General features: G+C 45.5%; 1 protein-coding gene across 5 annotated transcripts in view; it reads right to left on the bottom strand.

The window, feature by feature from the left end:
* The window catches only part of LOC115554614 (protein MTSS 1), a 61,436-nt gene that overhangs the window by 40,381 nt on the left and 6,829 nt on the right, over nt 1–14,226 (bottom strand). For all 5 annotated transcript variants that reach the window (XM_030371400.1, XM_030371399.1, XM_030371402.1 and 2 more), the window contains exon 3: nt 12,447–12,520. In XM_030371400.1, the coding sequence (XP_030227260.1) occupies nt 12,447–12,520 (74 nt within the window). The remainder of the gene's footprint in view (nt 1–12,446; nt 12,521–14,226) is intronic.

Raw genomic sequence — 14,226 nt, 5'->3', positions numbered from 1 at the left:
AGCTCACCTCCATCGCCTAGGGGCCTCCGGTGCCCTGGCAGATGGCAGCTACCCCCCTGGCCCGCAGCTGATGGCTCCTTCCCCCAGTGTGTGTGTGTGTGTGTGTGTGTGTGTGTGTGTGTGTGTGTGTGTGTGTGTGTGTGTGTGTGTGTGTGTGTGTGTGTGTGTGTGTACGTTAATGTATGTCTGTATGTTAATGATTGGTTGTTTCTATGTTAATGTATGTGTGTGTGTTTGCGGGTATGTTAATGTATATGTGTGTGTATGTTAATGTCTGTGTGTATGGTAATATGTATGCGTGTGTGAGTGTGTGTGTACACGTATGGTTATGTGTATGTGTGTGCAAGATGCCACCCACCCACTCTCAATATGACCCTAATTCAACGCGCTGTTCAGAAGCTGGAGGACAGATGGATGTTCCACTTGTCTCAGTCGTTCTCTCTACAGATTCCTTCTTGCCCTCCTCCCTCTCGTCATACTTTCCTTCACTTATTTCAGATTTGCCCTTGGGGACGTTGTGTGTTTATGTGTGCACTGAGAAGGGCGAGGCAGTGGGGTCAGGAGCAGAAAGGTTTAGTGAGGATGACAGAGTGCACACACACACACACACACACACACACACACACACACACACACACATAAATATGCGCTCACACACATATACACAGTTGCTGTCGGGGACCGGCTGTTTACACACCTGTCCTGAGGTCTCTGGCCAAGATTTGCGCGCGTGCGTGCGTGCGTGCGTGTGTGTATACAGGGGTCATATTTGATTCAAAGTTAAAGGAACAAAAGGGAAGTAAGTGTTATCAAGAGGCCAACTTGAGATAAAGGCTTGATTCAAAAGGTTCTGCTGTGTCGAGTTTCACATGAGAATATAGTTATTAATATCCAATAAGTATGTGTCCCTTGGTAGAACAATGAATGAACCGACCAATAGCAAGAACCTTCGTATGTAATGAAAAATGGAGATACACCTAATTATTTGTGGCAAGGGACATCCAGTACCAACAACATACTGTCAATAATATCGGTTTTGACAGAAGACAATAAAACGTGTAAAAAGGTTGCTGAAAATCCATAGAATGAGGCGCATGGCCACAGAATAGTACACACTAGTGCTACACATTCAAATGAATCAGACTTCAATCAAGACCTCAAAGCATTGTCCCACAGACTCCATCCAGTCCTCCTAGACATACAGGTTTCAAGGAAGATTGAGAACGTCCCTCTTTTAATCCTATGATAACATTCCCATCTCCCAATCTAGACGTCAAATATAACTGCGGTAGGTGTGGGCATAAAACACTACCAAAATTGTAACCCTGTGGAGATGTGTGTGTGTCTGTCTGTGTGCGTTTGCGCGTGTGTGTGTGTGTGTGTGTGAGAACAAAGGTGGCCTTTGTTGAGTCATTAACTGGCTGATGATCTGAGGCGTGTGTGTTAATGCATGTTGGAGGTTAACCACTAAAGAAAAGCGAGGCAAAGCGCCACACGTGCGCATACTTACACCCACACAAACACACACAAAGAACACAAGACAAAGGAAGCAGAGACAAGCACCCGCATGCAGATGAAAACAGACACGCCCTTTACCTAAAGGGCATCTGTCTAGACCTACAACCCAGGCAAAGTATCAACTGGTCAAAGACACGTGTGTGTGTGTGTGTGTGTGTGTGTGTGTGTGTGTGTGTGTGTGTGTGTGTGTGTGTGTGTGTGTGTGTGTGTGTGTGTGTGAGTGAGTGAGTGTGTGTGTGTGTGTGTGTGACACGTACACAAGTGTGCACGTTCACACACAAACTAGTGTATGTTTTAGAGATTACAATCAGCCCTCGCAGCATTAGATAAAATGGCTCACATTCAGCACAATGTCAGCAGGACGAATTTAAACCTAAAAAATTGCTTTGCTCCAATGCCCTTTTCCGATTGTAAAAACAGTGACACTGTAGGAAATGACTTTCCCCCTTATAATGGATGTTTTGAGTTTACAGGTTAATCCCAGTCTGACGCAAGAATCACAAAAGAAGTTCCTCAACGCGGTGCAACACAAACAGAACTCCCAGGAGTCAAATCTATCTCCCCCTGAGAGATTTTAACCTGCAACTAATCCCTATATCACATCTTAATAAACAAAAGGTTGGCCTTGGCTCATTTTACGAGCGACAAACACGTGTTTTAATATCATGTCCTCAGGAGAGAGGCAGAGAACTAACTCTTTCCAGTATAACCTGGTTCGTGTTTGTTCAGGTCTGCACAAACAACGCAGAAAACCATGCTTCCAACACGCAAGAGTACATACTCAAGTCTATTCCTAAAACAATGTGCACGCTGCAATGGTGCACCCCATCTCCCTTCTCCCCGCTTCACACCTTTCGCTGCACACGCACGCATATTATTAATTACTATGCTCTGTCGAGACATGTCCATAAAGTTTAGAAGGGCATTCTCAGTTTGAATTTTTCCATACGTTTAAGTGAAAGCAGATGGCTGTGGCGACGGGCATTTTAAACGGCGCACCCCTTCGGTTTTATTTCAACGTGAATGTTTTATAGAGCACAACTAAACGGCCGGGTTAGGGAATCGTTGAAGAGCCCCAACAAAGACATGAGCGCCATAAATCTCAGACGGGCCAGGGAGGAGAGCGAGAATGGCACTAAATCTTCACAGTCCTTTGTGGCTCTGCAGCACGTGTGCACGTGTGTGTTTGTGCGAGGGAGAAAAGGGGGGAATGAAGGAGAGGGCAGAGGAGCCCCTAAACCCTGAACCCCTGGACACGCGGGGCAGGGAGAGGAGAGTGAGACACAAGTGGTTAATGGTGGAGGACTCGGGGAATGCTCTTTCATAGTGGTGAGGGGCCGTGAACTGAGGCAGGGCCGGGGCCCACTGGAACATAGGGCCAGCCCCGGGGTCTCGCCTGGCCTTTGAAAGAAGCGGTCTTTTGTCTGCTGAAGTTGCGAGCGCTCAGGGGTCTGTTGGCGGTGCAGAGCGCGGGGACTGAGAGCTGGAAGTGTGCTCCGAGATGCCCTCAAGACCGAGTTAATAGGGCGTCTGTTATGAATGACCGGGAGTGGCTGTTGAGAAGTTCGGAGATATGCGCAGAAGATGTACAAAGAGAGCCTTCTGTTCTGTTGTTGATGGTCAAGTGTTGTGAAGAAGATAGCCGCTGAAAATAATAACACACTGCCATGCTACTCACATAGTATCAGAGTACTGTGACCGACATATTTACACCCGTACATATTGACACCCTCTGGTGCCAAGTACATCTGGCAACAGTGAAGACCAGGGACTGACACCGTTCAAAGGGTCTTCATGGCCTTTCAATGAAGGCCCTGAAACTAGCAGAACAGCCGTTTCCCCGGGGAGAGCTTACTGGCTTATTGGGAGCACCCAGGTGGAATGGGAGAAGGAAAAACAAGACAGGGTTTTAGTGAAATACAGCTTGGGGGCTTATTTAAAACACTGCAGCTGGGGATCTGTACTTCAGACGAAGTACAGAAAGAAAGTTAGCATTCATTCTTTTCTGGGCTGGCTGATCGTTTGTGAAAGGAGACAGAGAACATGGTTCATATTGAGGGGCGACAAGTTCACAGTGCACACATGCATGTGAAAAGTACACACAGGCACACATACACATGCAGAGCGCACACATATGCACGCACATGCACCTGCAGAGCAACAGTGTGCACGTTCCGACCGCCCCATCATGTTCTGGAGCGCCCCCAGCACTGGTGACCACTGGTCCAGTTAATGAGCTCCTTGCTAATGCAGAGATTTTTCTGGGTCAATTAGAACACAATCATATGACCCTGCTCCTCCAGTGCCAAACGTAAGCGGGCCCCATCGCCCCATCGCCCCTCTTACACATTCGTTGACCTCTCGACTTGATGGGAACATGTGAGGTACATGGATACACTAACTAACTTAGACCTAAACATGATTGAGAAACAACCAGGACACACCGACTAACTTACACTTAAACATGATTCAGAAACAACCGGGGCAAACCAACTAACTTACAATAACACTAACAAAGTGACCGCTCTGTTTGAAGAAGGAAAAACAGTGGACCGCCTTGTAGTTCTGGAAAGTTCAGCCACGGAATTATGATGTTGGCTCCGAGCAGCCCAGGGGCCACTTCAGGCTCTTCAGGGATTATATTGATCGTTTAGCTAGCTCCCGTGCGTCTACATTTACGTTTAAGGAAACAGAACGGACTGCAAAGGAGAGCTCAAAGTCACATGGGAGCATGATGGTTAAGGGCAAAACAATAAAATATGGTTTCTTTGACATCAGGTAACTTGTTCGGCCCTCTATCTAAGGCTCCCATCTTTCTTCCTGGATCTACCCAAACGCTGAGCGTATAAAAGTTGTGATTTTGAGTGATGGGCGTAGAAAACTGAGAACAGCAGGCCTTGTGAAACGACTATAGCAGAAACACTGCAACCCATTGAAGAGTCCTAACTGTTTCAGCAGATGCCTGCAGGGGGGCTTGACTTACGTCTGGAATACAAATTCAGGGCCACTTCAGAATTACCTACACCGATAGCACCATGTGCATTGTTGAATTACAAGGTTACGCTTTTCAAAGTGCTAGACATCGTTTTGTTTATTCACTGATCAAGCTCACAAGACCAAAGCAGCTGTAAAGAATTGCCCTTTTTTCGGCATGTCTTATAGATGGTACAAGTTTGAACTGGAGACACCCCTGGTCACCAATAACCCACTCAATCCTCCATGGTCCCCTGGCTTTATTGAAGGGTGGTTTTATATTATCATTACTCTCTATACAGTGAGCTGAACCTTGGAATAGATGGTAATTGTAGCTGCAGAACGGGCCGCATGTGTCTGCCATGTGTTGACCTCATTGCCGGCACACAATGACCGAGTGGAACCAAGTCATTCCTCAAGGGGAGGAGGGAAGTTCCAGCCGAGACAGTGGCCACTTAGAGAGCAGAAAACACCATTACTGTGTCCGCGGCCTGTGTGAAGGAGGGCTCACAGTGATCCAGGGGAGACGGAGTGGCGTGTGGAAGGACAAGTGTTGAGGTCAGAGAGTAATAACTACTGGCGAAGAGAGGTCGGAGGAATGTGGTGCAATATAGAGGACCTTAACTTGGTTGCAACCTACAAATTGTCAGATGGACTCTGCAGATTCGGTCGAACAGCAATGCCTACAATTACCATGAATTTACCCAAACAAGGATATGCCACGGTGAATGTAGAAATTAGCATTAAATGGTCCAAACTTCGGGCCTGCATGACTTTTCCTCTCAGGAAGAATTTGGCAACACCATTTGTTTTGCCGATTAGCATTAGCTAGCGCTAGCAAATTCTAATTGTTATTAGCATTAGCCAGTAAAAGTTATTCATCGCATGTAGAGTTATATCCAGCGTGGTGGTGGTAGCTCAGAACACCCCCAGGTCCCCCATTGGCTGCCCCTTCCTAGTCGGGGACCCAGGGGTAATTATGCCAGCATAGAGATGGCAGCTTACCCGGGCGAAACACTGGCAGCTCAACCCGTCATCATGGGCTCTACGTGTGTGCCTCTCACACCGTGGGCTTTGGTTAGATATTCGGCGGGACCGGAACGCCGCTGGGAGCTAGCCCAGCGTTTCCGGAGCACACTGGGAATTAGCTTCACGAGCTGCAGTCGGTTTTTAGGGGGGACAGAACCGGAGGCCGTATTAAAAAGGGAAGGAGGAAATCCCGCTCTGCTGATGGGGCTGGGTGGGTTAATGAATAATTATGTATTTGCGTCATCCATACTTAATGTGCCCTGAATAAATAATACTTTCAGTCCGTTTTTGCTCAGCTAGGGTTTGCCATTATCGGGTTTCTCGGCGCAGTTAGAGGAGCTCTTTAAAACCGTTTTCCCCAAACCCGGGCGATTCTAAGAAGTATCCACAGTCACGCAGTTCACACCGGAGCCCCCACAGCATCTGACAAGCCCGGGCAGACACACACTGGGGCTGCTGACAGGGCCCTGGTGCATCAACACACTGACACATGGGCGCACGGAGATGTAAAGGCATGCACGAACACACACACACACACATTCACACACAGAGATATAAAGGCATGCACAAACACACAAACATAGAGACAAACACACAAATTTGCAAATTTGTGTACTGAACCCTTAATTATGTTTTGAATGGTGAGCCAGAGTAATTGATATAATTGAGGGTCTGATTGTGTGGGGCTTAGCATTTGTGAAAGAAAGAAAAGAGTGAAAGATATATTATGTACGGTCCCCTGCCTTTTTTTTTAATGCAATGGTTTTGTTAAGATGCCATCCAACCCGTTTAACACACACAACGGAGACTCAAGAGATAATCGTTATAGTCGCAACTTAATTTTTCTTATTATTATAATAATCACCACCCCCATTTGTGTTCTACGGTGCTATAAATGGTCTGAGAAGGGCATGCTAATCTTTCTCCAGGATGTTGAGAAAGAGGAATCAAACACTGTAATCCGTCTGGGATAAAGCATCTCTCCCCTGTGTTGACGAGTGGAGAGAATCCCTCGCCTCAGACCCTCATGCGTCCTATGAACCCAGGCACGACAGGTTAGCGTTCTGTCTGCCAGCATAGGAGGAACCATAACACTGCACTCACTGACACTTAACAGAGTGATACGGTTGGCCTCTGGGTTATGGAAACACTGGAATCGATGTTTGTATGTATTTTAATCTATACAAACATCTTTGTATTTGTATTTTGTATTTGTATTTGACCTTGTATTTGTATTTTCTTTTACATGGAACTTTGATTCTGGAATAAAGTATTCACATATTCATTCACCACCACTTTGGCTCTTCTACCCTAACTCTTCCCTTACCTCAATCTTTCAGGTAGTGCTGAACCGACTTAACCCTCCTTTCCCTTTAGCGTCTCTTCAACGTATCTCGATTTTAAACTATACACCCCAAGCTAAACACACACATTCTAAACACATGCCTGGCTGTTTCTGCCCCGACCCACTCTGTCTGTTCCACTTCCTAGAGCAGTGACCTCAGTCCCCCACACCCGTGGACTCTGGGCCAGCTGGGGCAACCGCGGTCGACTGGGTAGAATACCACACACACACACACACACACACACACAGGCATACAGGCACACGCACACACAGAGACATGCACACACACACACCACTGGTGGACCGTAGGAATGGGAGACTAGGGTTAATTGACCTTACATAGACACAAACACAGACCCACACACGCAGAGTAAGACACATTGTACACAGAGAAAGAAAATATGATTTGCCCCAAAGCAGAGGGATATGGCTCAATAGAAGAAAGGAAAATGTAATAAAAAAACGGGGAATGCAAGCATGCTGAAGACCAACCGACCACATTCACAACCGTTTTAAGGGAAGTGTACGTTTGCCTGGGTAACGGATTAAACTAAATCAACTCATTTAATTGTATATATAACAACAATAATTAAACGCTCAGAGCGGGAGAAGCGCCAACCGTTTGTTGTGAAAACAGAGTAGAAAGAGGGACAGGAAAAACAAAGCGAAAGGTGTGTTCCTTCACGCCCGACCTCGACTGACGAGTGAGCCCATCAGATCGCAAATGAACATACGCTCCCAAGATTCGAGCTAATCTTCCGCCGTGGGCCTACTGACTGATGCCAGCTTGCAATTCAACCCGACAGAGGAGCGCTCGTTCTCCCCGTGGGCGAGTGTGACGGCCCCTCTTTGTGTCTGTGTGACAAGCTGACATCATCTTCACCACCGCCTCACCTGAGCTCAGGTGCGTCTTAAAGCCTCTCTCGCTCTGGGTGTCCACTCACTCTTCTCTACGACGCGGTGTGTGTTCACATGAGGTATCGTGTGGCGTCGCTTCTTGTAAAGCTGTGGTTTGCTGCAGTTAGGCTCCCTGTCAAAGCATTTCACATCCCCACCAAAAGATAAAGAAATTATTAACGTGATGTAATGTCGTCAGTTGATTATGTTAGATAAATAGTTCTGTGTATTCCTGAAGTGCTCGGTTGAAAAGCCCTTCTCATCAACGCAAATTGTCTTGAAAGGGGTTTTCTGTCAATCGTCACGCGTGGCTTTTGAGCCATCTGAAGAATGTGGCTGATGTCAGTTTTTGTCACGTTGCTCAAAACAATCAATACACAACCAGAGGCACCAACATAAACCATGAAGCAGCCTGTCCATCACGTTAACAGCGGCCATTTGTGCAGATATACAGCAGAACTGAACGAAGAACATAAATAAAGGAGATGTCAGGGCCAAGGGCTCATTCTAATGTACTGGAACAGAAAAGGGCATCAAAGTGAGAAGAGTTGATCGAGGTTGGACCTGAGTCTTGTGGACTATGGACCCTGCAGAGGACAGAGTAGATATCAGGTGATAGATATTATAATGGCTCCTCTGCCCATCTATATTCCATGCCTAATTGAGCGTGTGTGTGTGTGTGTTAGTGTGTGTGTGTGTGTATTCATGCATAATATTTGTATTTGTTGGAGGTACAGGTTGGTAATCCATTCCAATAGACTGTGGATAATAGAACACAAAACAAGGATGGAGTACTTTGTCCGGCAACTTATGTCCTTTCTCTGGGATTCAAAACATTCTGTGCATGGCATTCCAGTCCTTTTATTCCACTAAACCCTTTTATATCCTTGGGAGGCAGTCAGAAAAGTGAAAGGCCCCTGAAATGCATGCATTTTCAAGGAAACACCTTTCTTTGTGTAGAGGAATCTCTAGCTAATTCGATGCCCAACCCAATCTCTTTACCCACAAATGATGCCAAGGAAGACTATTGTTTACTAAATTGCATGCAAGAAAAATCATTAAAACTGAATGTTGACCTAGTTAGAGTGATACTTTGCCTGTGGGCTCATGAAATAAACCGGTACAGCTCATTAGCAGCACGCTAGCTGGTATGCTGCAGTAAAGTAGAACTCCCTGTAACTATGCTCTTATAATAACACAAACGCCGGTCGTAAGTGCTGATTGCTAATATACTTTAATAATTAATTTATATATTTTATAGTCATATTTGTTTGTAAACTACCGTTTGAAGCTATCACAGATTGACGATTAGCTAGTTGGAACATGTCTTGCCACACTTCTTTATGGTATCTGATTATATTTTATTACAGGTGAATTTATTAAGCTTCCAGTGCAAATTTCTGATAACTAAGAACAAGACTGTTTATCTAGTAGGCCATAAAAGGATATTATGAAATGATCGATGTTTGTTGCATGGTAAATTAGGGTTAATAAAAATCGGATGATATAAATTGTTGATGTTGCACTTTGACGATCTGTATCTGAATCAGGAAGTGATGTTAACATATTGGCTCTGTTGATAGTATTAAACTGGAGGAAAACGTGTATCTTGACTTGTGAAAGAAGGTAAAATAGCCCTAGAAGACTTTGGCTGTGTAAGAGAAATAGTGCGCTAACTAATTTAAAAACACCTTTTTTTTAATTAAAGGAAACCTTTCATGGATACCTAAAATCGAATTGTTCTTTGTCTTTGCTTTGTTTTTGTTCCTCCTTTCAAGGACTTAAGCTGGTCTTGTGATCCTTCTAGATAACGCATCAATAAACATTCAAATTAACGCAGGCTAAGAAGACGCCAAGTCATAATCCTTTAGTTAGCAAGCTTGACGAGAGTCAAAACACAAGAGGGTTTGAAATTACCTTAAAAAAAAAATACTACAAAGAAAGATGGACACTTTGTTCTCATTGACAACTGGTGGGGGGGGGGGAACTTTGTAGATATCTTATCTCTGGTTTCGTCTCTTTGAACGGCTCTCGCATGAAGCTCCTATGGGGAGCATGTTGTTGGCTGTCTGGTGGCAAGTAGCACTGTGTGCGATGCAGGACCTCTGTGCTGTGGGCTATCTGATCTCCTCCCAAACTGGGCAGGTGGCTTCAGAACATAAAGGCAACTGTAACCCTAAGGAACACGGGCACACACATGCACACACATCAACAAACACGCAAAAACTCACCAGCCAACCGATGTGATGTCTTTGTGAAGTAATCCTCACGCTTTTACTTTGAAGTGAACAATACGGTAAGCTGATCTTTACAAAGCTAAAGTAACCGAAGGCGATCCGTCGTTTTGCAAAACAAGAGCGTGTCAAGATGATAAATTATTTATTTAATTTGTCTGTCTCTTGTTCCATCTTTTCCCGAAAACATTTGTCTGCTGGGGGCCTCGGCCGATGACGTGAGATTTCAGGCCGAATGAAAGTCCAGGGGCCACAATCCCCCAAACTCTGCGGAGGTTCACAGAGAAAGTTGGAAATTTGTGCAGTTATTTTCTAAGATGTTCAAACGGTGAGGGTGATTCTGTCATTACATACCAATCGTCCTAAGATTCTGCACATGTGAACAAGCTTAGAGTCCCCACATAAACTCCCTTAGTTGTTGCTAGGAATACCTATAATTACCTGGATTTCTTAACGAACCGATGGCTCACTCAGAATCATGAGTGTTTCTGTCGTTCATTTACAACAGGAAAGTAACAAAAAGGCTAAAGTGGCGAAAAGGTGGACGACACCGATTATATTTGGAAAACATATGTGTTTTCCGATTAAAGCGCACCTGACTTCCGATTGTGATAAGTGTTTTGGATATGCAGTTCATTTGAACCGTCTCTATATCACACGACTTCTAAATATGAGAAGGCGTGATGTCTGGGGTGTATATATAGATACTTATTATCACCTCACAGGTGTAACTATACATCGGTAATTCTGTGAGAAACCCTGAGAATCGCAACACCGTTCATTAATTCGGTCCTGCTGTACCACCTAATGATACTAGGGGTTTAAAAAATACCCTGAACGTAGAAATTAAGCCTCGGTTTACATCAATCGCAGCAGAAGCATTGGTTACTGAATAAACTAGTCACTACCTACCACAGTAAGTACGACAAGCGAAGTCACTTGACATTGTTTCAGAAAAACGGCTATTACATGTTTCACCAGAATCTGTTGTTTAGCCTGATTTTAATGGATGGTTACTGTTGAAGACAGACAAAAGGGTAATTGCGGAGGATCAGACTGCTGCTATAAAACAGATCACAGATGCAGTGTTAAAATTACACTCTTTTAACAAAGGGCTCCTTGCACATTGCCTCTGCTATTCTGCCAGACAGTATGACAGCAATTACAATGTTCAGCTTCCACAACTATGAAAAACTGAAATCATTCCACTAATTCCCATACCCCTATCAGTGCAAATCAACCCGACAGAGTGTGTCTCTGGTTGTTTTTGCCTGTATGCAGGCATGGGCCATGAGACGTCTTGTCTCATGTCTGTGTTTGGGTTGGTGTAGTACAACAGTGATCCTCAGACTACTGATGACATGATGGGGATAGAATGTCCTAAATCCGCAGCATAGTCCATCCTACAGCATATACAACAATGCCCTCACATTCAGCGTTGTAAAATAAACCCTTGTACTTGTGTCAAACCAATCAATCATATGCCACTAATACAGCAAACCTGGTCAGTGCGCATAACTGCTCTCCTCCACTGTATTGACTGAAGCCCTGACTGACTGAGCATGTTTAGGTACACGTTTGGGGTGTGCTGAGAGAGAGAATATATGAGAGAGAGAGAATATATGAGAGAGAGAGAATATATGAGAGAGAGAGAATATATGAGAGAGAGAGAGAGAGAGAGAGAGAGAGAGAGAGAGAGAGAGAGAGCGAGAGAGCGAGAGAGAGCGAGAGAGAACGAGAGAACAAACGAACAACAGAGAGAACGAGAGGGACATAAATCGTTAGATGAACGATGAACCGGCCTCATCGTTTTAATCAGACACTTAAACACGACGTGACAGGAGGCAGAAGTCTGTGCGGTGCCTGTCGGTGGTGTGAAGTGATGAATGCCTGCTTCTGTCTCACCTCCTATTAATAGAACAGAGCGGGGTGTCAACGCCAGGGAGAAGGAGAGAGCGATCTAATCGCTCGGGCTTTGTCTCCCTCCAAATCTCTCCATCTCAGCAGCCGCTCCCCTCAAGAACGTGACTAGCGTTGAGCCGGTCGTCATTCCGTAGAAAATCTGCCAGGTTGAGGTAAAGCCAGACTTATGTCCGATTTTTATATATTTAATTTTAACGTTTCACCTCACATGCGTGCGCGCAAACATGCAGTGAGTTATACTGAGCGAGAACTTCTGTGAAGGGTGAGCTTGCTCAAAGGCACTCAAACGCTGGCAGGGAAATGCGCCATGAGAGTGAGTGGAAATCCATTTAGAGCTGACCATCGTGCTGCCTCACCAGCAGAGCCGCCGGGTCAGAGACAGGGACGCTTCGCTTGAAGGATAAGTGGATGAGTTGCCAGCCGCTTGGATACCGCACACACTCATATACACACACCGACCAACATATGCACTCACACCGAGACACACACACACACACACACACACACACACTTTTCCTCATCCCTACCTCGTGAGTTGGTAGCCAGGTCGGCAACTTTCTGGAAGGCATCTAGGAAGGCCGCTGCAGCAAAAACTGTTGCTCTGTCAAAGAAAAGGGGAGAACATAGAAAAGTTAAAAAAAAAAAAAAACTCTTTTCCTATGTAATTCAATTAAATAAATCAACAAAGATGACTTTGTGCAGAAAAGGTCACGGTAAATGGGTACACACACACATGCATTTGCAACAGGGTCAGTGGTCTGCAATGGCTAGTTCACAGCGGTGATGACATAGGGTTGGGGTTTGCCTAGCCATGGGCCAACAGGACAATGTTTTTACCAGCAGCTGTATGTGAAGAATCGTGTGCAGCTACAATATAGAGCGAGTGTATAGAGCAATATAGAGAGTTTTGTTGGCTCAGTCTGTCACAAGCACCCGCCACACTAGCGCTTCAGGTGGTGGCTCCTAAGCAGAGCGTTGAACACCGGTGAGCCTACCAATCCCCACGCTGAGCCTACCAATCCCCACGGGGAGCCTACCAATCCCCACGGTGAGCCTACCAATCCCCACGCTGAGCCTACCAATCCCCACGGGGAGCCTACCAATCCCCACGGGGAGCCTACCAATCCCCACGGTGAGCCTACCAATCCCCACGGTGAGCCTACCAATCCCCACGGTGAGCCTACCAATCCCCACGGGGAGCCTACCAATCCCCACGGGGAGCCTACCAATCCCCACTCTGAGCCTACCAATCCCCACGGGGAGCCTACCAATCCCCACGGGGAGCCTACCAATCCCCAGGGGGAGCCTACCAATCCCCACGGGGACCTTTTCCTTTAGGTGGAGATCAACTGAGTTCCAGAGGTCTGTGAGCCCAAAGCACACACTGCACCGTTCAAGACCTGCTTTCCACGGCAACGTGCCTCTAGCCAGTGGAAGTGGCAATGAAACGTGTGTGTGCTTTATTGTAATTAAGTTACAATAAAGTGAAACTTATGACGATGACAATTCTGTGAAGTATGTGTTGTTCGTTTGTTCTCTCGCACATACTTCTGTGAAGTATGTGCGTCAAGCCTAAGGGATACCTTAGCCAACCAGTAGAAACATTAAGGTCACTTAAAACCAGTGCATGTAGCGAAAGGGGAACAACAATGAAGGAACCAAGGGAGGCACTTAGTTAGCATAAAGTGTCAACACTTTCCATGGCAGACTTGGGCGACACTGTTTGTCCTGACTTTGTTTGCTTTAAGCGGCTGACACTTTCCACTGGCCAACAGGACACCTACTACACACACCTGTGAATTTCCATACGCTGTGCAGATAGGCGGCTTTTACGGGCCAGTAAAAAGTAAAATTACCTGATAACTAGAATGTGAATGTGGATATTGTCACGTAACTATAGTTGGGCACAGATAGCCCACACTATACTATGCTTAATAGGCCTCTATTGAAGTGGATATTAAAAATCTGCCTGTTGGAATTCTAGCACATAATGTGAAGTCAGTGCTGTGTCAAAACAATATATTTAAGAGTAGTAATAGTATTCATGGTGTGTAGTCATTTATTACTGTGATGCTATATTTAAGATTTTCTTTCTCTATACAGTTAAACTGGAACGTGAAGTTGAGTGTTTCCCCCCCTGTAGATACAGGGACACTTTCATTTAGTTAAAAGTTTTGAGTAACAGCTTCTCACGTGGGGTTTCTCCGTGACAGCCAGAGCTTGAGACAACCACAAAACTTTGAATAGGTTTGTCGCCGCTCAGACGATTCCTACATGTAACCCAGGCTCCTCATTCAACGCTCACTT

Source organism: Gadus morhua, chromosome 11 (assembly GCF_902167405.1).
Source record: "Gadus morhua chromosome 11, gadMor3.0, whole genome shotgun sequence".
In the NCBI taxonomy this organism is placed as follows: Eukaryota; Metazoa; Chordata; class Actinopteri; order Gadiformes; family Gadidae; genus Gadus; species Gadus morhua.
This window is presented reverse-complemented; position numbering and strand designations above follow the sequence as displayed.